Consider the following 25,227-nt stretch of genomic DNA (forward strand, 5'->3'; position numbering starts at 1 on the left):
ATATATATATATATATATATATATATATATACAGTGTTTTAACAATGTACAAATGGTTAAAGGACACAATATAATATAAATAAGCATAAATATGGGTTGTATTTACAATGGTGTTTGTTCTTCACTGGTTGCCCTTTTCTTGTGGCAACAGGTCACAAATCTTGCTGCTGTGATGGCACAGATCTCTGGACAGATACACTTTTACGCCTGCAACATTAGGTTAGATGCACACAAATGAGGGAGGAATGTACACAACACAACAACGAGGAGGGCAGAGACCGTTTGTGAAAGTATGTCTTATCTACTTTGGAAAACTAGTCAAATGATTTTGTCAGACAGCTCTGTGGCATGCTTAGGCAGGCAATCTAAATAGGATGACTGAAGGCAGTACAGTATGGGGAACACAGAGATAACTGGCTGGCTGACTGCTACTGTCTGAGCAGCGATGAGATGAGGACTGAAGGCAGTACAGTATGGGGAGCACAGAGATAACTGGCTGGCTGACTGCTACTGTCTGAGCAGCGATGAGATGATGACTGAAGGCAGTACAGTATGGGGAACACAGAGATAACTGGCTGGCTGACTGCTACTGTCTGAGCAGCGATGAGATGATGACTGAAGGCAGTACAGTATGGGGAACACAGAGATAACTGGCTGGCTGACTGCTACTGTCTGAGCAGCGATGAGATGATGACTGAAGGCAGTACAGTATGGGGAACACAGAGATAACTGGCTGGCTGACTGCTACTGTCTGAGCAGCGATGAGATGATGACTGAAGGCAGTACAGTATGGGGAACACAGAGATAACTGGCTGGCTGACTGCTACTGTCTGAGCAGCGATGAGATGATGACTGAAGGCAGTACAGTATGGGGAGCACAGAGATAACTGGCTGGCTGACTGCTACTGTCTGAGCAGCGATGAGATGATGACTGAAGGCAGTACAGTATGGGGAACACAGAGATAACTGGCTGGCTGACTGCTACTGTCTGAGCAGCGATGAGATGATGACTGAAGGCAGTACAGTATGGGGAACACAGAGATAACTGGCTGGCTGACTGCTACTGTCTGAGCAGCGATGAGATGATGACTGGGGAATGAAAAATAATCAAGTTGTTCATATAGTAATATACACAACTGAACTGTTTTATTATTTCATAGTCATGTCCTATTTTTCTACTGATGTCTACTCAATGTGGACCTGAGAGACGATGGAATATTTTCAATGTTTTGGCAATTGAATGTTCACTATTTGTGTCTTTGGAATTTCCATGACAAAGCTCTAAAGTCATTGTCATGTCATTATTTTAAATGCATTTAATGTTAAAAACAATATATATTGAAATCGAAAACCGTGATACTTTTTTAATAACGGAAACCACCTCAAAAAGCACTTATCGCTCAGCACTAGTCCGACCAAAACACAATCACAATGTTAAACTCAGCATCACACAACCACTTGCTGCTGTGAACATTTCACTGTGAGAGCATCTCACATGTTTTTGTTGTTGTTGTTGTTATTATTACTAGGTAGTGCTGTGGGGAATGAGGCCAGTTGGCTGTAATGACCTCCCACAATTACATCGATATGAAGACACCAGTAAATCCAACCTAACTGACATTCTTTCTGCTAAATTCAAAAGTGTGTGTGTATTTCCACCTCCAGGTGATATCAGACGAGAGCCAGGTGCACATTGAGCTGCAGATGGCCTTGGACAGTAAGGACAGTGACATCGAGCAGCTGCGCTGTCAGCTGACCTCTCTGAGCATCACCTCCATGGACTCCACTAGTTTCAGCAGTGGTAACGACCTGGACATGGACGACAGCGGTTACCCAGGTAACAACACTTTCAACACCCCTCACTTTAGCACCCGAGTCAAAACGACCGAGCACCCGAGTCAAAACGACCGAGCACCCGAGTCAAAACAACCGAGCACCGAGTCAAAACACTGAGCACGTAGTAATTTAACACTAATTGTTAGTCAATCCTTCCCCCATCTCTGTGCTGTCTCTTTCCACAGTATTTCTTCTCCTCTATCCTCCCCTATCTCTCAGCACAATGTCCCTCACGTTTATTTCCCCCCGTCACTCCTCTATGGCCTTTCCCACCCCTTGTTTCACTATTCCTAAACCTCTGCTTTAAGATACACCTGTTATTCCTTATTCCTGCCTGTTTTCCCTTCCTCCATCTCTCTCTCTGTTGTGGCTGCGTAGTGCACATCACTCACTCCCAGACCTCTGAGTCCATGTCCTTCCACTACCAGCGCACGCAGAAATCTGTCAGCGTTGCCACCCGGCCCTCCTTCAGAGTATCTCACCCTCTCTTTGAGGATGAGGAGGAGGATGAGTATGAAGGAAATGATGGGCAGTTAGAACATGGCTGCCAACCTTTGGCCCTCACCTATGAGCAGCCGCCCCCAGAGCCTGACTGCAGTGGTGCAGGTGAACCCGCATGCTGGTTCAAAGTTCAAACACAATGCAGCTAGTCGCCAAAAATACGCATCTTCTCTCTCCCGCCTCGGCTGTCTGTCTAACACTACTGACAGTGGCTTTACTCAGCTGTGTGTCTAACACTACTGACAGTGGCTTTACAGTGCTACTAATACTGCCTGGTGTTTTGCAGCTGTGTGCGGAAAGTCGCAGCCTAACATTTTGTGGCCCCTGTTAACCTTGAGTTGACTCAAACTATAGTATGAGTACTGTCCAGACTTTGTTTGTCTTTTGGAATGGATCCAGTGTAGGGATCCTAAGCTGTATCTGAAATGGCCCCCTATTCCTTATATAATGCACTTCTTTGACCCATAATGAGTGCACGACAAATGTGGTGTCTTTTCAAAGCAGCCGTGCTTTGTTTCAAGCACAATTAGTAGATGATACCAAAATACAATTGCAAGGAAGTCATGTAAAAAAAAATTATAGAGATAAATTAATTGGCAAAAGGGCATAATATGATGCACGCAACGTGTTTGCATTGACAACAGGGGTTTAACTTGTTGAAACAAAGTGTGCCGTGTGGATTGGCTCCTAACCTCCGCTACTTCTCTGCAGTATGGAATATACTGGAATAGTGTATTGCTCTTATTTGCTAATGTAATTCCCTTTTCCCTTGTGGAAAACAGATACCAGGCTGGAGGGCTGGCTGTCACTTCCTGCCAAGAATACCAAGAGGTTTGGATGGGATAGAAAGGTATGCTGCTCCCTCTGGCTCCGCCTATCCTTCTGCTAATACAGTCCTGGGTACTAATAGTATTTGAAATGCTTTATCTTCGATCGATTGAGCTATCCTGGCTCAATGGCAACAAGTGGAATAGTCCCAAAAGTGTAAACGATGTCCATTTAACACTCCGGGCAGGCTCAATCAAACACTCTAAAGTATTCAAAAGAAAACAAACACTATTTGAACCCATGTCTACAGACGTTGATATTTCCCCAGTATTTGAGATGATAAAGTGTGACTGTTCTCTCTCTCTCTCTCTGACAGTATGTGGTAGTGAGCAGTAAGAAGATTCTGTTCTACAACAGTGAGATGGACCGAGAGCAGTCCAACCCCTTCATGATCCTAGACATCAAGTGAGTGAAGACATCCACATTCTTATGTGGCTCTGTCTGCTCCCAAATGGCACCCTATTCCCTATATATTGAACTACTTTCAACTAAGGCCCATAGTGCACTGGTTTTAACTAGAGACCTATGTAGCTAATAGGGTGCTATTTGAGACGGAGCCTCTGTTTTCGTCCCATGAATTCCTATGGCCTCTGCTGATAGAGACCAACTGCTTGTATTGAGATGCCTATCATAACCTTGTTCATAACCTTGTTCTTTCCTCCTTGCAGTAAGCTGTTCCACATCCGACCGGTCACTCAGACAGACGTGTACCGCGCTGACGTCAAAGAAATCCCCCGGATATTCCAGGTAATATAACTCAGACACAAAGTTGAGCCAAGCTGTCCTGGACTAGTTTTACATTCCTCTGTTTTGAGCAGTAGAAAAACTGTTAATGGTGAATTTCACTTCTCTCATCCCTCTCTTTTCTGTCTTCCCTTTCTTCCCCCTCACAGATTCTGTACGCCAATGAGGGCGAGAGCAAGCGGGAGCAAGAGTTTGCGGCGGAGCCCCTAACGCTGACAGGCGAGCGCTCATCCTTCGTCAGGCACAAGGGTCACGAATTCATCCCCACGTTCTACCACCTGCCGTCAAGCTGCGAGGCATGCACGCGACCCCTGTGGAACATGTTCAAGCCGCCTCCCGCGCTGGAGTGCCGCCGCTGCCACACCAAGTGCCACAAGGACCACCTAGACCGGAAGGAGGAGGTCATCGCCCCCTGCAGGGGTCAGTAGAGGGCAAAGGTCACATCTTGTTGGGCCGTGGTTCAAATACTCCACTAGTATTGTTAACCAATGTACAGCACAGTTCATAATGGTTTTTCTACCTGTTTTAGAGTGTATTGACTAACCTTAACCCTCGTCTCTCCTCAGTAAACTATGACATGTCCACGGCCAAAGACCTGCTCCTATTGGCCGGCTCTCAGACAGAGCAGAAGAGATGGGTCAGCCAGCTAATCAAACGCATCCCCCGGAAACACCCCACCCCTAGCCCCGCCCCCACTGCAGCCTCTGCTGCCCAAGCCCCCGAGCCACCCTCTCGCTCCTCCCCAGAAACCTCCCCACAAGCCTCCCCCCGCAACACCCCACAACGGTCCCCCCCCCGCAACTCCCCTAGCCTTTCCTACCGCGGAGCCATCAAGGTCCAGCCTAGTCGCCAGAAGACTCAGCTCGAAGGGAAGCCCAGGTGAGACTATGGGTGGGGTTTGACTAGGAACTGGAAATCTTTCAAACGTTGTGTAGTGTAGGAGTGTACTTGTCAGACTATTCATTCTAGGAACTTTCCACAGTAATCACATAATGGTTTATGTTACTTGTCTTTTAGACCAGAGTCATCTTGCTTAGCTTCATGCCAGTTTATGAGCTAATAAGTAAATTATCTTATAAACAAATCTGCAATCATGGCATAATGTTCTTGCTGTTGCTTGAGTCTTTTATGGACTATACTTATTCCAAACTGTCACAACTCTATGTGCCGGTTTCCCAGAGAAAGATTATGCCTAGTCCTGGACTTACACACACTTTCAACACTATAACTTCACAAATAACCAAAGCCAAGTTGATGTCATCAGTGTGAGGTCCATCATTCACCTTTAGCAATGAATACGAAGGGTGTAGAAAGCCTCAGAATGCTGGAAAACTCATTTACTCACATGCTCAGCTAGCTCCTAACTCACTCTCTTCCACTGGCCACTTCCCTTTAGTGCTGGCCCCATGCTCAGAATCATCCTCCACTGACACTTGACTCCTCACCTTTGAACCCCCCCATCATACTAGTGCTAATCACTCTGCTAGACTGTAAGTAGCAGACCCCAGTCAGTATTGTGTGTGACTGTCAGTCTGCTGCACTGCCTGCAATGTCATCTCTACTAACCACTCCCTCTCTCAGCCGCTCATCCATGTCATCTCTACTAACCACTCCCTCTCTCAGCCGCTCATCCATGTCATCTCTACTAACCACTCCCTCTCTCAGCCGCTCATCCATGTCATCTCTACTAACCACTCCCTCTCTCAGCCGCTCAACCATGTCATCTCTACTAACCACTCCCTCTCTCAGCCGCTCATCCATGTCATCTCTACTAACCACTCCCTCTCTCAGCCGCTCCTCCACCCTCTGCCTCATGTCATGCATTTCAAGTAACTGTACAGGGCTGACCCCATGTCCCAATTCTCTACCGTTCTCTATCTAGGAGTGAACTGGATTGGTGTGTATATGGGCTGGACTAGGGAGTTGGCACCATATTTCTTACACCAGTCTTTTTCAATCCATGAAAGTGTACAGTTAGGGCAGAAGGGTAGAGAATCAGGAATTGCTCACTGTAGTGTCTGACTAAAACATGGACTGCAGGCCATGGACTGACACCAGGGGGACTCCCTCTACCGTTTCAGATTGCTTGTTGATTTTGAAAGCCTGAAGGACTGGAGTTGGTCGTTGGAGGATGTCGATGATGATGATGATGATGATGATGATGATGATGATGATATGTTCGGCTTCTGAGGAAGTGAGGGGTAACTTCAGCAGTGGCTGCTGGGAAATTGAGTTTTTGTTGGAGGCCTTGAGGCCTGATGCATGTGTGGCTCCATTGGTAAGAGCATGGCACCTCAGTCGTAGTTCAATTCTGAGAGGGATAACAGACTAAAAATGTATGCACTCACTGTACTGTAGGTCGCTTTGGATACAAGTGTCTACTAAATGGCATACCGGTATTATCACTATTATGCATGTTTTGTGTGATTTCAATAGGGGCATTAAACAGAATTGATTGCCAGTAATGATTGGGTTGTGTAGAGCTTTCTGATGGGAGTCACTGAGTTGGACATTCACTATAATATGATAATATCTGCTGAAGAACCCACCACAGTCAGTGTTCTGCTGAAGAACCCACCACAGTCAGTGTTCTGCATAAGAACCCACCACAGTCAGTGTTCTGCTGAAGAACCCACCACAGTCAGTGTTCTGCTGAAGAACCCACCACAGTCAGTGTTCTGCTGAAGAACCCACCACAGTCAGTGTTCTGCTGAAGAACCCACCACAGTCAGTGTTCTGCTGAAGAACCCACCACAGTCTGTGTTCTGCTGAAGAACCCACCACAGTCAGTGTCAATGTGTGTTTGAGTTGTCAGAGTTCTCAACAAATCTTTGTTTAGTTGCATGCTGTGTGCTGCTAGTTTGTGGTGTTGATGGCTGATGTTTTGTTAGCTGTTTGGTGTGTGTGTGTGTGGTGTTGATGGCTGGTGTTTTGTTAGCTGTTTGGTGTGTGTGTGTGTTTTTGCACGCACTCTTCGTGTGCGTAATCTGACTTCATCTAGCAAAATGCCATATGAATTAATTAATTTTCTCTCTTCACAGTTTACCTCTATGATACAAAGATGTGCTGAATCCTCTCACATCATGTGGACTGGAGCCTGAACACAGTGGAACCTATACATCTACTTTGCCTTTTCAGAGACAAAGGCAGTGTCTCAAATGGGGCCCTATTCCCTATATAGTGCACAACTTTTAACCAGGGCCCATATGGTTCTGGTCAGAAGTAGTGGCACTATATAGGGAGGAAGGTGCCATTTTGGATTCAACCAAAGACTGCAAAATGCCAGATATTTTAGGGAAAGAGGGTCAGGTTAACGTTGCATTCATGTAAGGACTGCAGTCAGACTTGCATATGTCTCAGTAAACCAAATGGTTTCACCTTCTGCCTTCTACAGTATAGCCTGGTCCTAGATCCGTTTGTGCTGTCTTGCCAACTCCATTACTGTGCTGTTGTCATGCCAATGGCAAGACAGCACAAACAGATCTGGCACCAGGCTTCATACACTATGCATGTCATAGCAAATTTGTACAATTCCATGATTTCATGGATCGAGAAAATGAAATACTTTGCAGGTCACTCTAAAACGGCCTTATTTTATAATTGTCATGTTGAAATACATACAGACCTAGCCATATATTTGCCTGTGTCTTTACATGCCTGGGTGATCCTCATAAGCTATATAATTAGATGGGTCTGTATTAGGTATGTGAGTGTGTGTATGTGTGTATATATAGGAACACGTGTTCTGTCAGTGTATTATTGCCACAAAGATACAGTACCAGTCAAAAGTTTGGACACCTACTTATTCAAGGGTTTTAATTTATTTTTACTATTTTCTACATTGTAGAATAATAGTGAAGACATCAAAACTATCAAATAAAACATGGAATCATGTAGTAACCAAAAAAGTGTCAAAAAAATCTAAATATATTTAAGACCTTTAAAGTAGCCACCCTTTGCCTTGATGACAGCTTTGCAACAATTCAACCACGAAGGCCTGATTCACGTAGTCGTCTCTGAACAGTTGATGTTGAGATGTCTGTTACTTGAACTCTGAAGTATTTTTTGGGGGCTGCAATATCTGAGGCTGGTAACTCTAAGGAACTTATCCTCTGCAGCAGAGGTAACTCTGGGTCTTCCTTTCCTGTGGCGGTCCTCATGAGAGCCAGTTTCATCATAGTGCTTGATGGTTTTTAAGACTGCACTTGAAGATACTTTCAAAGTTCTTGAAATGTTCTGCATTGACTGACCTTCATGTCTTAAAGTAATAATGGACTGCTGTTTCTCTTTGCTTATTTGAGCTGTTCTTGCCATAATATAGACTTGGTCTTTTACTAAATAGGGCTATCTTTTGTATACCTTGTCACAGCACAACTGATTGGCTCAGAAGGAAAGAAATTCCACAAATTAACTTTTAACAAGGCACACCTGTTAATTGAAATGCATTCCAGGTGACTACCTCATGAAGCTGGTTGAGAGAATGTCAAGTGTGCAAAGCTGTCATCAAGGCAAAGGGTGGCTACTTTGAAGAATCTCAAATATAAAATATATTTTCATTTAACACTTTCTTGGTTACTACATGATTCCATGTGTTATTTCATAGTTTTAATGTCTTCACTATTATTCTACAATGTATGAAAAACTTTAAATAAATTAAAAACCTTGAAGGAGTCCAAACTTTTGACTGGTACCGTGTGATAGTTTTATTTTTACGAAAACTAAATATTTCACTGCACATATTTTTCCCTGTAATGTTACAAGATAGGCTATGTATAAACAATATAATTTAAAGTGTGAAATCTGAGTTTAGTCTACAATTGATACTTAGATGAGTGTATTACTTCATTCAAATCATGTTACATTATCAGAGTAAAGTGTTTGTAGCCTAGTCCCAGCTCTGTTTGTGCTGTCTTGTCAACAACACCAACCAAAGGGGCAAAACGGCACAAATGGATCTGGAAACAAGCTAAAGTGTTTGTCTTTATGACCGAATAAGGTGAACCATGAAGTACAGTATGGGAATATTCTTCCACAGTCGCCCCAAAGGACACTGATCCTGGGTCAGTTTTGTATTTACCCCACTAATGGTTAGGATTGGGGGAGGGGAAGCTATTCCTAGATCTGTACCTAGAGAAGACTTCACCCCCGGAGTTTCTCGTTTTCAGGCTTCAGTAAACAATGCTGACCATCAGACAGAACTGGATCAATATATTTCATTTATGTTCTATATCACTGCCCGTCTACTACATGGCTTGTTGGAAAAAATCGGAATAAATACTGTACTCGATAAGAGTAAATATTCTTTATTGTGTGTTTTTATTGTGTGTTTTACTTGTATTGCTCATCATTTTGGAGAATTTAAGACTTTTTTTCCTAAGGGTTGCTTCAATACCATGTTATGGGACCAAAAGACCAGTGGATAAGACCTTGTTTGTGGTTTCACAAGTCAGACATTTTGCAAGTGAAAATGCTAGTTTTCTTTATAGGACAGTCCAGTTTTAAGTCCAGTTAGTCCCTCCATGTGTCATTCTGTGTTCTTCTGTTTGCTGCCTGAAGAATATGACTCAGGTGACTGACAGACTCATCTCCAAAGCTCATTCCACCTTTTTGACATCTCTTCTGTAGTGGAATATCATGGCCAGCACAAATCCATTGAGCGATGACAAGACCGCGAACCGGGTGAGAACTGGAAGAATCAAAGAACCAAAGGCCACAAACTGATCACTGTGGGCTCACTTCCTAATGTTTATAACTTCTGTTGAACTTTCAGAAAGTGATCTATTTCATTAAAGCCATAGAGTTGGGTAGAGGACCCACTTGGCCTAAAACCCTATTTCAGCAAAAGTATGAAATGAGCTCTAGTACATCTCTATGGACTAAGATCACATGGTGATTGCCAAGTCTCTACAAGGAAGGCAGTAGATACTGACCTTGTATGTCTGCTGTTGTCATAATTGTAGTGAACATCCTCGCTGAAACACAGAGGATTTGAGTGTAAAAACATAGACGCACAAACAAACCCTCAAAACAGTCAATGATATCTCCATTACTGTATTAAAGGGACCGTTCACCCAAATTACAAAAGGGTGAAATATCCCTTTAAACATTCGGACCCCCACAATACAAAATGACCAATGGAGGCCTACTGTTCTAGTACCAAACTGGTGGTCAGATTCTCTACTCTTCAACCTGAAGTGTCCACCTGTTCACTCCTCATGGATTTAAAAGCAGTGGATTGGATGTAAATATTGGGAGTTTCCATCATTTCCTTACACCAATCCATTCTTTGTAAATACATGAAGGGGTGTGAACAACTGCACACTTTGAATGGTAGAGGAATTGGACCACAGTCTCTTCCCCTCCCTTGGCTTGGTACTCACCCAAGCAGGTGTAGCAAGATATGCTCCAGGCGAGGGCACTGACCCCGGAGGAGTCCTTGGACTGGTACAGGCACTGGGCAGAGGCAAACTTACTGCTGGCACTGATTAAGGTACAGAGGCTCTGAAGGGGTAGAAACAAGACCAAGAACAGACATGAAGATTATTATTTTATTTTTTACCTTTATTTTACCAGGCAGGTCAATTAAGAACACATTTGTATTTACAATGACAGCCTGATTTAAGCCCCACTGGGTAAGAACGGAGGGCAGATCCGTCCTAACGCACCTGATTCAACTAAGGGCTTGATGATTGGATGATTCAAGTGTGTTGGTCTGGAACAAAAGCCTGCACACCCACTGTGGGCCCTCAGAAACAGGATTAAGGCCTATACACAAGTCACCTAACAGCTGAATGATTTCTGGAGCATCTATATAGGCCTTATAAACAGTTTATGAATCCTTCACTAAGCTTTACAAGTTGTAGTTTGTTTAAAGTGGGACCTAACATGCTATACTTACCATAGCCAGATCAATGATCCAATCTTGTAGTGTGACAAGTTTCCATCCCCCTACAAATCTAGAGTGGAACATTAAAGACTACAACAGCTGACAGTGAGCAATGTTTGTCATTTCTCAGTGATTGGTTAGGATTGTCAAAGTCAGCCGCTTGTACTCAGTGATTGGTTAGGGTTGTCATGAGAGTCAGCCGCTTGTACTCAGTGATTGGTTAGGGTTGTCATGCGAGTCAGACGCTTGTACTCAGTGATTGGTTACGGTTGTCATGAAAGTCAGAGGCTTGTACTGACTCCCTCCCCTTCAATTAAAACGCAATCGCCCTCAGAAAAACACGCATAGCATACACGCTCTCACATCCCTCACCCCTTTCAGTGGTCTTTAATGTATAATTGTGTCTGTGAAAGATTGTAATCGGTCAAATCTACCTGAGCATCTGCATTCTGATTGGGTGGAGGATACAGTGCAATGTAGATCAAGCTGTGCTTGGCTTTCCCATTGTAATAGAGGATGAGCAGAAGCAGGACGGTGTCTAAAACAAAAATACACTGTGCTTCAATTTACACCTCTTAGTTAATGCAACAGACTTGTTAAAGGGGGATTTCAGTAGTTATTGTTAGTTGATTCTTCACCCTGTGACTAGTCTATGGGAAGGATAAAAAGTAATCCATGGTTCAGATTTCATTAAACTGCCTCTACAAACGTCTGCTAACTTTAGCCACTTCTAGCTGGCTATCAATGGTATAGTGTCAACCGTGACAATTTTCTAAATATCATGGCCAAACCAACTGAATTATTTGACATTAAAGACGATTTTTGTAACATTGCACAGTTGCCCGTATTAATCCCATAGAGTTTTAGCTAGCTGTGGCTAAAGTTAGCCTAAGTTTGTATAGGCTGTTAAGGATCGGTTTTTGACTAAAATGACATAACCAAATCTAACTGCCTGTAGCTCAGGACCTGAAGCAAGGATATGCATATTTTTGATACCATTTGAAAGGAAACACTTTGAAGTTTGTGGAAATGTGAAATGAATGTATGGATAATATAACACATTAGATCTAGTAAAAGATAATACAAAGAAAAAAACATGCTTTTTTTATTATTATTTTTTTCATCTTCTTTGAAATGCAAGAGAAAGGCCACAGTGTATTATTCCAGTTTAGGTGCAGTTAGATTTTGGCAACTAGATGTCAGCAGTGTATGTGCAAAGTTTTAGACTGATCCAATGAACCATTGCATTGCTGTTCAAAATGTTGTTTCAAGTCTGCCCAAATGTGCCTAATTGGTTTATTAATATATTTTGAAGTTCATAACTGTGTACTCTCCTCAAACAATAGCATGGTATTATTTCACTGTAATAGATACTGTAAATTGGACAGTGCAGTTAGATTAATGAGAATTTAAGCTTCTGCCCATATCAGATATGTCTATGTCCTGGGAAATGTTGTTGTTATTTACAATCTCATGCTAATCACATTAGCTCTTTTTAAAGAAAAACTAACCCCGGATTACAGTTTCTCCTGGTCCATATACTTTCAAGATTAAAAAATATTAACATCAAGTTGTAAAATACTGAAGTTCACCTTTAAGGATCTTCTTCTCTGTCACACACACAATGCTCTATTTGTATATATTTCACTCAGAACACACACACACACACACACACACACACACACACACACACACACACACACACACACACACACACACACACACACACACACACACACACACACACACACACACACACAGGAAGAACACCCTTTCATGACTCGTGCCATGATGGGGGCATAGCACGAATCATTGCACATGATAGCATCATCTTGTGCAACATCACCTTGGGCAATGAGTATCGGGTACTCCAGGAACGTGGAAGATGGTGCAGCATGGTGAATCTGGTAGGTGACAAACACGACATATCTGGAATGGAAGGACATGCAGACAGTCAGGCAGACAAATGGAAGGACAGAGAGGGAGAGAGAGACAGACAGACACAGAGGGACAGACAGACAGGACAGACACAGAGGGACAGACAGACAGAGAGAGAGGCAGGCAGACAGACAGTGGATTCATTTAGATGCCAGTACCAGCAGAGTGACCAGACACACAGGCTGCATGTATGCCAACACACTAAATCACAAAACTGTACTGCAGGGAATTAGGATTAGGGGAGTCTGATTTCTGTAGTATGTTGAACTGTAGTGAAGTCATGAGGTTGTCCCGACCTGGCCTTGAACCCGGGACATTTAGACTGTCAACCCAACACCTTAGCTATTACATCTGAATCCGAATCTCTTGACAAGGTAGCTAGGTGTTGGGTTAGGAGTCGCCCTTGCCTTTACCATGCTGCCAACTGACACCCTGGTTCCCCTCACTCCTTTCTCCCAAAGTCAGACACTCCCCATCAGTCTGTACCCCATCCATTTCCAGTTGACATTTACCAGTGGGTCGAGTGACAGTGTAATGGGGCACCACAGCTGCAGCCGAGCTATACTGAGACCAGTACAGTATAGAATGCCTAGTTTAAGCCCTTCTTCCCCTACACGTCGCTTCAAAGTTAATGAAAGCTGAGGAAGAGTTCAGGGGGGATCAAAGTTATTTCAGAAGGTAGACAGGACTGTAGGTATAGCATCTGGAAACGTTATCGGAAATGCATCTTTGATGGGTTATAGGCCTATATCTCATGAAGTATGCTTTAGAAGAAATACCTTGAATGTCACATGCTGTTCCTACTCAGAGGAGATGTTTCAAACCACTTGACATTCATTTAGTAGTTGATGGTGTAACCTGATTTCTAGTTGATTAATAACAAAACAGCCATCATTGGTGCTTCCTAGTTATTACAAAAACATCGAAATGTACTAGAACCCCCCCCCCCCCCCCCCCCCCCAAACAAAAATAAAACCCGTTGTTTTTATGTCTCAATTTATCCGTGCAAATTAGACTCTGTATGCTTAAGTTTGACATAAATGTACCAATAGGCTAGTCTGAAACACAGCTATGTGAGTACAGACGTGTGGAGATGTCCTTAACTTACCCAGTCAACTCCAACAGCAAGCCCTTCAGGCTGAATCCCTTGGAAGACTTCGCTCTTGCTACGAGAACAATCGACGGGATTTTAGACACTAAACACAAGCAGAATGTACTATAATTTAACAAGTGTAACAAAATGTTCGAGTCGTCTACGGGTGACGTTAGCATAATGTCTTGGTATTGGGTAAAAATAATGATACTTGTAGTCTGCAATCACTCCTGTTAGTTGCCGGATTGACTTGACAGCGTGTAGTCAGTCTACCCGAGAGAATTGGACAGGTGGCTGAGCATTTTTCCAGTATATTACTTCAAGCAATAACCTTTTGGCCATCACATAGTGAGCGTTGAAGTGCGCCCCCGAATTTGTATGGCTTGTATTTCAAAGAAGCGTTATATTACATTACATGGATGACAAACTATACAGTTACAACAGTAGCCTATAGGCAGTTGTGCCTGCCTATATGATGGTCAGTGAGTTTGAAAAACGTGAAAGAAATATGACACAGATGAATGTAGGCCTATTTCTCCAGAGGTTCGTGATTCACTTTTGGAACTGTTTGTTCCCGCCAAGTGCTGATCGCTCATTATTTACTCAATGATTAATGATTGTACGGCAGGCTATCCACCTTCCTAATTCCCGTCTACAACGTTGAAACCATTCTGACTGGACGATACAAAACAGGAGCTGGTATAATTTACAGCATCATTTTAGACTATTATAAAACCAGGGTAAGTGAAATTTCAAAGATCTTTTTATTGATCAATATGCTCATAGTTTTGGACAGAAGCCTAAGGACATGTCTTTAGCCTATACTAGTGATCTAAGCACTGAGAAATGTAACCTACTGTAGTTGGAAATATCCACATTTAATGTAATCAAATCAATTGTTTACGCTTGTAGTAACATTATAGGCACAGCACTTTAGCAATTGCATTTTAATTGCTAAGCTATTTTTATTTCCAGACAGGAGAATAACTAACATTTATGAGCATTCCTCTCTCTTTGCCCTTGCTCAGTGCCTTAGGGATGAAGAGCTGGTTTCTCCTTCCTCTCCTGTTTCTGGCATGTTGTTGCCATGGCACCTTCTCTTGCCCAGCCCTTTGCAAATGCTACATATCCCCAAGAAAAACAGAGGTGGTCTGTAATGAAGTCCCCCTCACCCAGTTCCCCTCCTACGGTCTTCCAAGCAACACAACCTCCCTCACCATCCAGTTCACCAACATCAGCTCCATCTCAGAACAGCACCTGAGAGCTACACCCCTTCTACAGGAGCTCTACCTGTACAACAACAACCTGAGCACCCTTCCCTCAGATCTCTTCAGGGGTGTCCCTCACCTGTTCTCGGTGGCTCTCTCGGGTAACGCATTGGATCAGCTTCCCGCCAATGTCTTCAGCCACGCTCCACTGCGTGACCTGGTGCTGAAGAACAACCTGATCAGCAGTGCGGATGCTAATTGGCTCCCTGACAACAGTAACCTCACCTGGCTGGACCTGTCAGGGAACCGTTTGACGGCCGTACCCACAGCCCTGTTCCAGAAACTACGCCATCTGAAGAACCTTGACCTCTCACATAACCACCTGGAGAAGCTCCCGCCAAATTTGTTACACCCTCTGACCAAACTGGAGAGGCTGACGCTGGAGGCGAACAAACTCAGCACCCTGGACGTGTCTACCTTCAGTAACAACCTCAACCTGACACACCTGTTTCTTCTGTCGAACCGGCTTGGACAACTGCCACCAACCCTGTTCCATGGCCTCCCAAACCTGGCGCACCTGAGTCTGGATGATAACCTGCTGAGCCACATCCCTCCTGGTCTGCTGGACCAGCTTCACTCCATTGAGGAGCAGGGGTTGGACCTCACGGTGAACCCCTGGGTGTGCGATGGCAAGGTGGAGTACCTGTGGAGGTGGCTGCAGAAGAACCAGAAGAAAGTATTCCTGGCCGATGACATCAGGTGTGCCAGCCCTGAGTCTCTGAAGGAACGATCAGTTATGTCACTAACTGACAGTGAGCTAGGACTCTGATCCATCAAACCTTTTTCACTCAGATTATGAATTATCACTTTAACCTATCTCAAAGTGTGGTCTATTGAACTCCTATCTCAAATGAATCTAAGGTAATGTTGGTCTATTGCATATTGTGTATTTTCATCATAATTATGCACACATCCACGTAAATAAAAAAGTGACCTGAATTGGAATTTTAAATTACTTATCTTGGTGTCCTATCCTTGCTCTCTAGCACCTTAGTCTGTCAGAAAGGGGTATAAATACCCCACCAACTGGCCCCACGTCTTGACTGAATAATATGCCTATTAAATAATGATGTATTAAGTCAAATTGTTGTAAAAGTAGTCAGATGTTAAAGGCTTAATTAAACAAGTACTGATATTAATCTCTGAACATAACTGAAGGACATGCAAACAACAGGCCACCACAGTCTCTTTGTTCACATCAACAATTTATATTTGACCTGTAAAAAATTACCAAAATTGTCATGCCCTGACCTTAGAGCCTTTTTTATTCTCTATTTGGTTTGGTCAGGGTGTGACTTGGGTGGGCAAATCTATGTTTCTATTTCTTTGTTGGCCTAGTATGGTTCCCAATCAGAGGCAGCTGTTTATCGTTGACTCTGATTAGGGATCATACTTAGGCAGACCTTTTTCCCCACCTTCAGTTGCGGGATCTTGATTTGGTTAGTTCCTGTATAGCCTGCAGAACGTTACGGTCGGTTTGTATTTTTTTGGGGGGTGTTCATTTGAAATAAAAGTAAGATGTTTGCCTACCACGCTGCACCTTGGTCTCATTCCAACAACGAACGTAACAAAAATAGCTGTAATTCAACTGCTAATTTACATGATATTTTGTCGTTGTTGTGTAGAGTGCCCATGTCATGTTTTCAACTACCCCAAAAATAGTTACAGCAAAATAATAAGCGTATGATGAATGACTAAGAATGGAAATTCCCCAGTTGCCCAGGTCTCTAATTCTTTGTTTACATTTTGCAATAAATCCACAAAAACAGGTTGTGGACTTTATCTAAACCCACTCATTATTTACTCTGTCTGGTGCATAGCCTGACCCACACAAACACACACACATTTTATATAAAGAGCATTGAAATAGTCGTAAGAGCAGATGAAACAAGCAAGCCAATGAAGGCAACAAAACATGAATGACAGCAAGACTTCAGGTAAGGTGAACTAAAGGACTTTGATTTAATTACTGTGTCTTAATCCTCTTGACAAACAATACTTTTATCTGTATCTGAAAAAAACTATAACTCAAGTTATTTGTTATGTATTATTTACGACTTATGATTATATCGAACATTGAATGATACCGATCAGAATAGTGTCATCCTTTAAAACAACTGCATGTATAATGGACTTGATGTTACAGAGCATTAAGGAATTCTTTAGGATTTATGAGTCACCTATGTCTTTTGCGTTAACATACACTTCTGAAAATATTAAATCATGTATGTTTTGAGGCCCAACTATCTCTTTGTTTCACAGTTTTAGAAAGATGAGCACCTGGTTCCTCCTTCCTCTGTGCGTGCTGACCTGTTGTTGCAGCCGTAGCAATGGCGCCCTCTCTTGCCCAGACATGTGCACCTGCCATTTCTCTTCCAGCGACACCAAGGTGGTCTGCAGTGACGACTCCCTCTCCCAGTTCCCCTCCGATTGTCTCCCAGGCAACACCACCTCCTTGTCCATCCAATCCACCAACCTCAGCACGATTACTGCCAACCACTTACAGGCCACGCCCCTTCTGAATGAGCTCCAACTATATTACAACAACCTGAGCACACTTCCTTCAGATCTCCTCAGAGCTGTCCCTCACCTGCACACGTTGGATCTCACAGGGAACCACCTGCACTTCCTACCACCATATGTCTTCAGCCACGCTCCACTGCGTAACCTGGTGCTGAAGAACAACCTGATCAGCGGTGTGGATGCTGATTGGCTCCCTGACAACAGTAACCTCACCTGGCTGGACCTATCAGGGAACCACTTGACGGCCGTACCCACAGCCCTGTTCCAGAAACTACGCCACCTGAAGAACCTTGACCTCTCCCATAACCGCCTGGAGAAGCTCCTGGCGGGGGCACTGAATCCTCTGAGCAGCCTAGAGAGGCTCAACCTGGAGGGGAACCAACTCAGCGCCCTGGACCCTTCCGCCTTCAGGAACACCCCAAACCTGACGCACCTCTTCCTCCAGGAGAACCAACTGGAGAGGCTTCCCCCGACTCTCCTCCAGGGGCTCCATCGCCTCGAGTTCCTGTTTCTCAACTTAAACCGGCTTGGTCACATCTCCAACACCCTGCTGGAGCAACTCTCCTCCCCATGGACAAGCAACCATCTTTGGGTGGCCTTCAGCCAGAACCCCTGGGTGTGTGATAAGAAGGTGGAGGACCTGTGGAAGTGGCTGCAGAAGAACCAGAAGAAAGCTTTCCTGGCCGATGACATCAGGTGTGCCAGCCCTGAGTCTCTGAAGGAACGATCAGTTATGTCACTAACTGACAGTGAGCTAGGACTCTGATTTATTTTATATTTATATTACACAATAAGACGGTGGGGAGCTGTGGAGGTGTCTCAGTATGACCCCGGGGAGAGTGTTCTTTCTGGAGGAGGTGAAATGTGCCAGCCCTGGTTGTTAAGGACCAGCGGTTGTGTCTCTGACAGAGAAAGAGCTAGGCCTCAAAACTGATAAATAAAACAGGCCCACTCTTCAGGTAACAACTGCAAATTATTCTGTGTTTTGATTGGCTAAAAGGTCTTTCTCTGTCTGTCTGTATGTATGTGTGTATATATATATATATGTGAGTATATATATATATATATATATATCTCACTTACATTATCACACACACATTTGAGACAAAGACCTCTTGCATTTCAATTAAGGCTTCTGTATATTTGTGGATACCCTTAGGACGGTCCACTGGCACTAGGTGGCATCATATTCAATGTTTTTGCACGATGAGCTCCCTAGTAGACTATTGAGTGACCTGTCCTGAACAGTTGTTCTAATGTATAATATACATGGTTGACAACAACTATGCATGAATAGAAAATGGACACCTTTGTGACAGGATGTCTTTGTGACAGCTACATTTCTACAGGTCAATCAGCCTGGTGGATCTAGTGATCTGGGGGTGGTAATACTTTGTGGTTTCCCCTCTGCATTGTCTCACTTGTATATGCACTTCATTCTTCTTCTCCTGTTTTTTAATGGCATTGAAATCAATGGGGAGGGAGCGAGAGAGTGAGAGAGAGAGAGAGAGAGAGAGAGAGGGAGCGAAAGAGAGAGAGAGAGGTAGGGAGCGAAAGAGAGAGAGAGAGAGGTAGGGAGCGAAAGAGAGAGAGGTAGGGAGCGAGAGAGAGAGAGAGAGAGAGGAGAGAGAGAGAGAGAGAGCAAGAGAGGGAGAGAGAGGTAGGGAGTGAAAGAGAGAGAGAGGTAGGGAGCGAGAGAGAGAGAGAGAGAGAATCAGTGAGTTTGTCCTCTGCGGATGTGGCACAGGCCTCTCTGTCCTCAGGATGCCTTGATCACAGTAAGTGAGAGACCCAATAATTTATGACTCTTGTAAAGCAGCACCCACGTCTCCAGAGGTGGTTACTAATGAAAATTGAACCCTGATCATAAATATTTGCTGAAGAGCGGAAGAAAACATGGCTTCCTGAAACGGCAGCGGACGTCGGAGCGTTTTCCCCCGGCATCGTACAATAGAGTTGGATAGAGGGCGCCAAAGCCCGTTTTACCATGGACAGCGCAATTGAGGGCTTTAACCATTTTGAAGTAGCCAACTGGGTGGGACTTGCTATGGGTTAAAGAAGGATTAAATAATTCCATCCAAGTCAGCAGGAGGTGTCAGCCAATGAATTATACTCCTGAGTAAACATTTCATAATTAAATCACCAACTATGACGTGTTCTGACTGGTACGCACCTATGTACTGCCAAGACAAGCATAGGAGAGGAACTTGACCACTTTAAAAGAGAAAAAGCCCTCAATAGCTGGTGGCATCAGACAAAGACAAAGATGGCAAAGATAAGAGATCTCTAGTGCATCTTTAAGCGTCCTACGCTCGTTCTGCCCACGAACAGGTGACCTCTCTCTCTGATCGGGATGGACGAGACGGAGTGTGTGCTCTGGCATCGGGCCGCACTGTAATGACTGACTGACAGTGATAAAAAAAAAAGGTTATTGGCAGGGCTTTTAAAAGGTTATTGGCAGGGCTTTTAAAAGGTTATTGGCAGGACTTTTACAATGTTATTAACAGGGCTTTTAAAAGGTTATTGGCAGGGCTTTTACAATGTTATTAACAGGGCCTTTAAAATATTATTGGCAGGTCTTTTAAAAGGTTATTAACAGGGCTTTTAAAAGATTATTAACAGGGCTTTTAAAAGGTTATTAACAGGGCTTTTGAAAGATTATTGGCAGGTCTTTTAAAGGGTTATTAGCAGGGCTTTTAAAAGGTTATTAACAGGGCTTTTAAAAGGTTATTGGCAGGGCTTTTACAATGTTATTAACAGGGCCTTTAAAATATTATTGGCAGGTCTTTTAAAAGGTTATTAACAGGGCTTTTAAAAGGTTATTAACAGGGCTTTTAAAAGGTTATTGACAGGGTTTTTAAAATGTTATTGGCAGGGCTTTTACAATGTTATTAACAGGGCCTTTAAAAGGTTATTGGCAGGGTTTTTAAAATGTTATTGGCAGGTCTTTTACAATGTTATTGGCAGGGCTTTTACAATGTTATTGGCAGGGCTTTTCATGCACGCCAAACAAACATGGTTCATTACAAGATGAAGAGTTAAAATGTAATTCATCTTCCAAATGAGGGTGATGTGATATGAGTATGACTAGTAAGTGCTCAATAACTCTGCCTTGTAAAATAAATACTAATAACAACTTCATATTCTGCATTGGACAAACTGAAATGTATTTTTTTTTTAAGAAACATATTGCCAACCTAAATATTTCAGTCAAAATCATTTGGATAGAGAATGGCATCTCAATAAAATGCTTTGAATGCTATAGTGCTTTATAGTAATAGACTGAAAACAAGTTGTGGCTAAAAATGCTTTATGGAATTGCTGTGATTTACAGTGTTTGATTGAATAGAAAATTGTGTTCATCCAAAATGGCACCCTATCCCTATCTAGTGCACTACTTTTCACCAGAGCCCTATGGGCACTATAAAGGGAATAAGGTGCCATTTGGGACGCATTAAATGTTTGATTGATATACACCCCATCATGATTCATAGCACCTGATAAATAGGTTGTCATCTTCCATCTCTGAACTACAGTGCCTTATATAAATACTCTCTCCATTAAGGTCTTGCCTGATTCCTGGCACCTTTGTGAATACATGTGCCATTGTGGTAAAGCAAGGATCATGGCTCACAACTATAAACCTGTCACGCCCTGACCTTAGAGATCCTTATTATTCTCTATGTTTGGTTAGGTCAGGGTGTGACTCGGGTGGGAAAGTCTATGTTTTCTATTTCTTTGTTTTTGGCCGAGTGTGGTTCCCAATCAGAGGCAGCTGTCTATCGTTGTCTCTGATTGGGGAGCATATATAAGTTGTCATTTTCCGTTTGGGTTTTGTGGGATCTTGTTTTCAGTTTAGTGTCTTAGCCTTACAGAATTGTGTGCGTTCGGTTTTTTGGTGTCGTTGACAAAAATACAATGTACGCCATGGTCTCCTTCTCCTTCTCCTCCTCCTCCTCCTAAGGTCAATTCTATTTCAAATTTCAGAAAAACTGTAATTCCCCCCACATAGACATTTTGGAATTGGAATTTCAATTTAATTCCTGAACTGACTCAATTTAAATGGAATTTATCCCAATCCTGTAAGACACAAATACTATTGTTTGATCTAAAGGGCCAAACTGATCCTAGATCAGCATTCATTCAGACTCTTTCTGAATACAGGCCAGGATTATTGAGGTAGCCTCCCAAATTGCATCCTATTCCCTACATAGTGCCCTACTTTTGATCAGAGCCATATTGGTCCTAGTAAAAAGTAGTGCACTTTAAAGGGAATAGGGTGCAATTTGGGAAAGGAAAACAGTATTGTTTCCCACTATCATTTTTATTTAACTAGTTATTATTTACAATGACGCCCTATCAATGTATAGTAGACTTAATTTTTCTGTACTCAAAGCATTGAAACGTTTATTTTCAATAGACCCCACATCTCGGATTTCTTATGTCAGTGTAACAGTATAACTTTAGACCGTCCCCCGCGAACCATCACACATCAATCAACAACATCGTTACCCATCGCTCCACAAAAGCCGGGGCCCTTGCAGAGCAAGGGGAACCACTACTTCAAGGTCTCAGAGTAAGTGACGTCACCGATTGAAACACTATTTAGCGCGAACACCACTAACTAGCTAGCCATTTCACATCCGTTACATGAGCCCCCTTGAAATCCCACAGTTCATGGTCATTTTATTTGTTGTAGATGTTCAAAACTCTATCAAAAGTGAGAGGAGGTAGCGACGTGCCCATTAAATACCTACCTGCAGCTCGGTGAGAGGAGGAAGAGACATGCTCATTAAATACCTGCAGCCACACACGCGCACACACAGAAAGAGAGAGCATGTTTAAAGGCTCTACATGGTCAATCTACCATCTGCATTGGCCGTGCAGCACTTAAGGTGATACGGCTGCGCAGCAAGGGATTCATACTTCTTGCGCTTCGCGGAACAGCGCAGAGTTGTTGTGAAGGAAGTTGTCAAGGAAGTGAGTTTGTGTTTATACAGGACCTTCCACCCCCACCTACCGTCAAGAAATTGTGTCAATGTAGAGCTAGCCATACCTCCTCACTGTTACAAAATGTGGCCTCTGGAGGCTACGCAATTGCGTCACACCCTCAAATGTAGCGTCTGACTACATTTTCAGATCAAGCATACATTGACTTTAAGGGTGAACCTACTCATCATACCTCAATGATAGCATACAGGTGTAGGATCTTAATTTGCTAAAGCATGAACATTGTCCTGTAGCAATCGGGAAATGTGAATTATTATGTGGATTATAATTAATGGATATTGCTGTCTGACTCAGGGTTGGGGTCAATTCTCTTTTCAATTCAGGCAGTGAATAAAAATTCAGTTCATTAAGGGGGCTGATTCATACACCTTTCCTACACAGTTCTCAGTATTTTCTGTTCAGATTTAACTTATTCGGTCACTAGCTCTGCAGGTGTGACTACTTTGCACGCTCTGAATACATTTCATTCAACAGTTGAAACCCTCCCACTTGCCCTTTGAACAGATTGTCTCATTGCGTTTTCATTCAATAGGGTTTTCAGTACGTGTACAGTATCTTAAGCCATCCCTTAAAAATGGTGTACCTTTCAGTTAGAATTTTATCGACAGACTCACGAGAACATATTGAGAGAACTGGTTCAGAGTATTAGGGATATATTTTAATTGTATTTTTTTAACTTAACCTTTATTTAACTAGGCATGTCTGTTAAGAACAAATTCTTATTTACAATGATGGCCTACCCCAGCCAAACCCGGATGACTCTGGGCCAATTGTGCGCCACCCTATGGGACTTCCAATCATGGCCAGTTGTGATAGTGCCTTAGACCGCTGCACCAGTCGGGAGCCATCTAAATATATGCATATTTGTCTCCAGTTCAGCTTCAATTCTAGATTATATAAGTTTAGGAAAGTATTTACAAATCATTTAAAATACAGTTTCAGAGCGTCTTTATGCATGACAGAAAGAAAACAGTGAAAAGGATTCATGTAAATAAAAAATGGAATTTCTTTTTTTATTTCAACTTTATTTAACCAGGTTGGTCAGTTGAGAACAAGTTCTCATTTACAACTGCGACCTGGCCAAGATAAAACAAAACAACACAAACAACAACAGAGTTACACATGGAATAAACAAGCGTACAGTCAATAACACAATAGAAAAAAAGTATGTATATACAGTGTGTGCAACTGGCGTGAGAAGGTAAGGCAATAAATAGGCCATAGTGGCAAAGTAATTACAATTTAGCAAATGAACAGTGGAGTGATAGATGTGCAGATGATGATGTGCAAGCAGAAATACTAGTGTGCAAAAAAGTAAATAAAAACAATAAGGGGATGAGGTAGGTAGATTGAATGGGGAATTTACAGATGGGCTGTGTACAGCTGCAGCGATCAGTTAGCTGCTCAGATAGCTGATGTTTAAAATTAGTGAGGGAGATATAAGTCTCCAACTTCAGTAATTTTTGCAGTTCGTTCCAGTCATTGGCAGCAGAGAACTGGAAGGAAAGGTGGCCAAAGGAGGTGTTGGCTTTGGGGATGACCAGAGAGATATACCTGCTGGAACGCGTGCTACGGGTGGGTGTTGATATCGTGACCAGTGAGCTGAGATACAGCGGAGCTTTACCTAGCAAAGACTTATAGATGACCTGGAGCCAGTGGATCTGGCGACAAACATGTAGCGAAGGCCAGCCGACGAGAGCATACAGGTCACAGTGGTGGGTGGTATATGGGGCTTTGGTGACAAAACTGATGGCACTGTGATAGACTGCATCCAGTTTGCTGAGTAGAGTGTTGGAGGCTATTTTGTAAATTACATCGTCAAAGTCGAGGATCGGCAGGATAGTCAGTTTTACGAGGATATGTTTGGCAGCATGAGTGAAGGAGGCTTTGTTGCGAAATAGGACGCCGATTCTAAATTTAATTTTGGATTGGAGATTTTTAATATGAGTCTGGAAGGAGACTTTACAGTCTAGCCAGACACCTAGGTATTTCTAGTTGTCCACATATCACATATTGTCCACAAGTCAGAACCGTCCAGAGTAGTGATACTAGTCGGGCGGGCAGGTGCGGGCAGCGATCGGTTGAAAAGCATGCATTTAGTTTTACTAGCGTTTAAGAGCAGTTGGAGACCACGGAAGGAGTGTTGTATGGCATTGAAGCTCATTTGGAGGTTTGTTAACACTGTGTCCAAAGAAGGGCCAGATGTATACAGAATGATGTCGTCTGCATAGAGGTGGATCAGGGAATCACCGGCAGCAATAGCGACATCGTTGATATATACAGAGAAAAGAGTAGGCCTGAGAATTGAACCCTGTGGTACCCCCATAGAGACTGCCCGATTTGACACACTGAACTCTATCTGAAAAGTAGCTGGTGAACCAGACGAGGCAGTCATTTGAGAAACCAAGGCTGTTGAGTCTGCTGATAAGAATACGGTGATTGACAGAGTCGAAAGCCTTGGCCAGGTCGATGAAGACGGCTGCACAGTACTGTCTTTAATCAATGGCGGTTATGATATAGTTTAATACCTTGAGTGTGGCTGAGGTGCAGCCATGACCAGCTCGGAAACCGGATTGCACAGCGGAGAAGGTACGGTGGGA

General features: G+C 43.1%; 4 protein-coding genes across 11 annotated transcripts in view; 3 read left to right on the top strand and 1 right to left on the bottom strand.

The window, feature by feature from the left end:
• LOC110529374 (rho-associated protein kinase 2) overlaps positions 1-7,795 on the top strand; it is a 64,983-nt gene extending 57,188 nt beyond the window's left edge. The window contains exons 26-34 of one of the 6 annotated variants that reach the window (XR_005052775.1): positions 1,666-1,837; positions 2,215-2,442; positions 3,120-3,187; positions 3,482-3,570; positions 3,834-3,912; positions 4,059-4,329; positions 4,476-4,788; positions 5,306-5,399; positions 6,951-7,795. Coding sequence is in view for 4 of the 6 variants with exons in the window: in XM_036984758.1 (XP_036840653.1) it covers positions 1,666-1,837; positions 2,215-2,442; positions 3,120-3,187; positions 3,482-3,570; positions 3,834-3,912; positions 4,059-4,329; positions 4,476-4,788; positions 5,991-6,099 (1,329 nt within the window). In the remaining 2 variants the exon portion in view is untranslated. Of the gene's footprint in view, positions 1-1,665; positions 1,838-2,214; positions 2,443-3,119; positions 3,188-3,481; positions 3,571-3,833; positions 3,913-4,058; positions 4,330-4,475; positions 4,789-5,305; positions 5,400-5,990; positions 6,111-6,950 lie in introns of those variants that run through there. The other 5 variants (XR_005052776.1, XM_036984758.1, XM_036984757.1 and 2 more) reach the window with 5 other exon arrangements.
• Positions 7,796-9,192: 1,397 nt separating this feature from the next.
• On the bottom strand, positions 9,193-14,268 carry LOC110529377 (solute carrier family 66 member 3). 2 transcript variants are annotated; one of them, XM_021611516.2, is made up of 7 exons: positions 13,842-14,225; positions 12,642-12,724; positions 11,264-11,333; positions 10,808-10,865; positions 10,290-10,410; positions 9,840-9,881; positions 9,193-9,595 (listed from the first exon to the last, which is right to left on the bottom strand). In XM_021611516.2, the coding sequence occupies exons 1-7, from the start codon at positions 14,003-14,005 to the stop codon at positions 9,504-9,506; spliced, it is 630 nt and encodes a 209-aa protein (XP_021467191.2). In that variant the 5' UTR covers positions 14,006-14,225; the 3' UTR covers positions 9,193-9,503. The 2 variants fall into 2 exon arrangements, 1 of the variants encoding a protein (XP_021467191.2); XR_005052777.1 differs by lacking the exon at positions 9,193-9,595 and adding an exon at positions 10,575-10,674 and having other exon boundaries at positions 9,847-9,881; positions 13,842-14,268.
• A 114-nt stretch (positions 14,269-14,382) lies between these two features.
• LOC110529376 (leucine-rich alpha-2-glycoprotein) lies at positions 14,383-16,047 on the top strand. Its single transcript, XM_021611515.2, has 2 exons — positions 14,383-14,566; positions 14,855-16,047. The coding sequence occupies exon 2, from the start codon at positions 14,865-14,867 to the stop codon at positions 15,861-15,863; it is 999 nt and encodes a 332-aa protein (XP_021467190.1). The 5' UTR covers positions 14,383-14,566; positions 14,855-14,864; the 3' UTR covers positions 15,864-16,047.
• A 782-nt stretch (positions 16,048-16,829) lies between these two features.
• LOC110529375 (leucine-rich alpha-2-glycoprotein) lies at positions 16,830-19,187 on the top strand. 2 transcript variants are annotated; one of them, XM_036984762.1, is made up of 2 exons: positions 16,830-17,036; positions 17,357-19,187. In XM_036984762.1, the coding sequence occupies exons 1-2, from the start codon at positions 17,014-17,016 to the stop codon at positions 18,381-18,383; spliced, it is 1,050 nt and encodes a 349-aa protein (XP_036840657.1). In that variant the 5' UTR covers positions 16,830-17,013; the 3' UTR covers positions 18,384-19,187. The 2 variants fall into 2 exon arrangements, with proteins under 2 accessions (XP_036840657.1, XP_021467189.2); XM_021611514.2 differs by having other exon boundaries at positions 16,830-17,031.
• The last annotated feature ends 6,040 nt before the right edge of the window (positions 19,188-25,227 follow it).

The sequence above is a fragment of the Oncorhynchus mykiss genome, chromosome 8 (assembly GCF_013265735.2).
Source record: "Oncorhynchus mykiss isolate Arlee chromosome 8, USDA_OmykA_1.1, whole genome shotgun sequence".
Classification (NCBI taxonomy): Eukaryota; Metazoa; Chordata; class Actinopteri; order Salmoniformes; family Salmonidae; genus Oncorhynchus; species Oncorhynchus mykiss.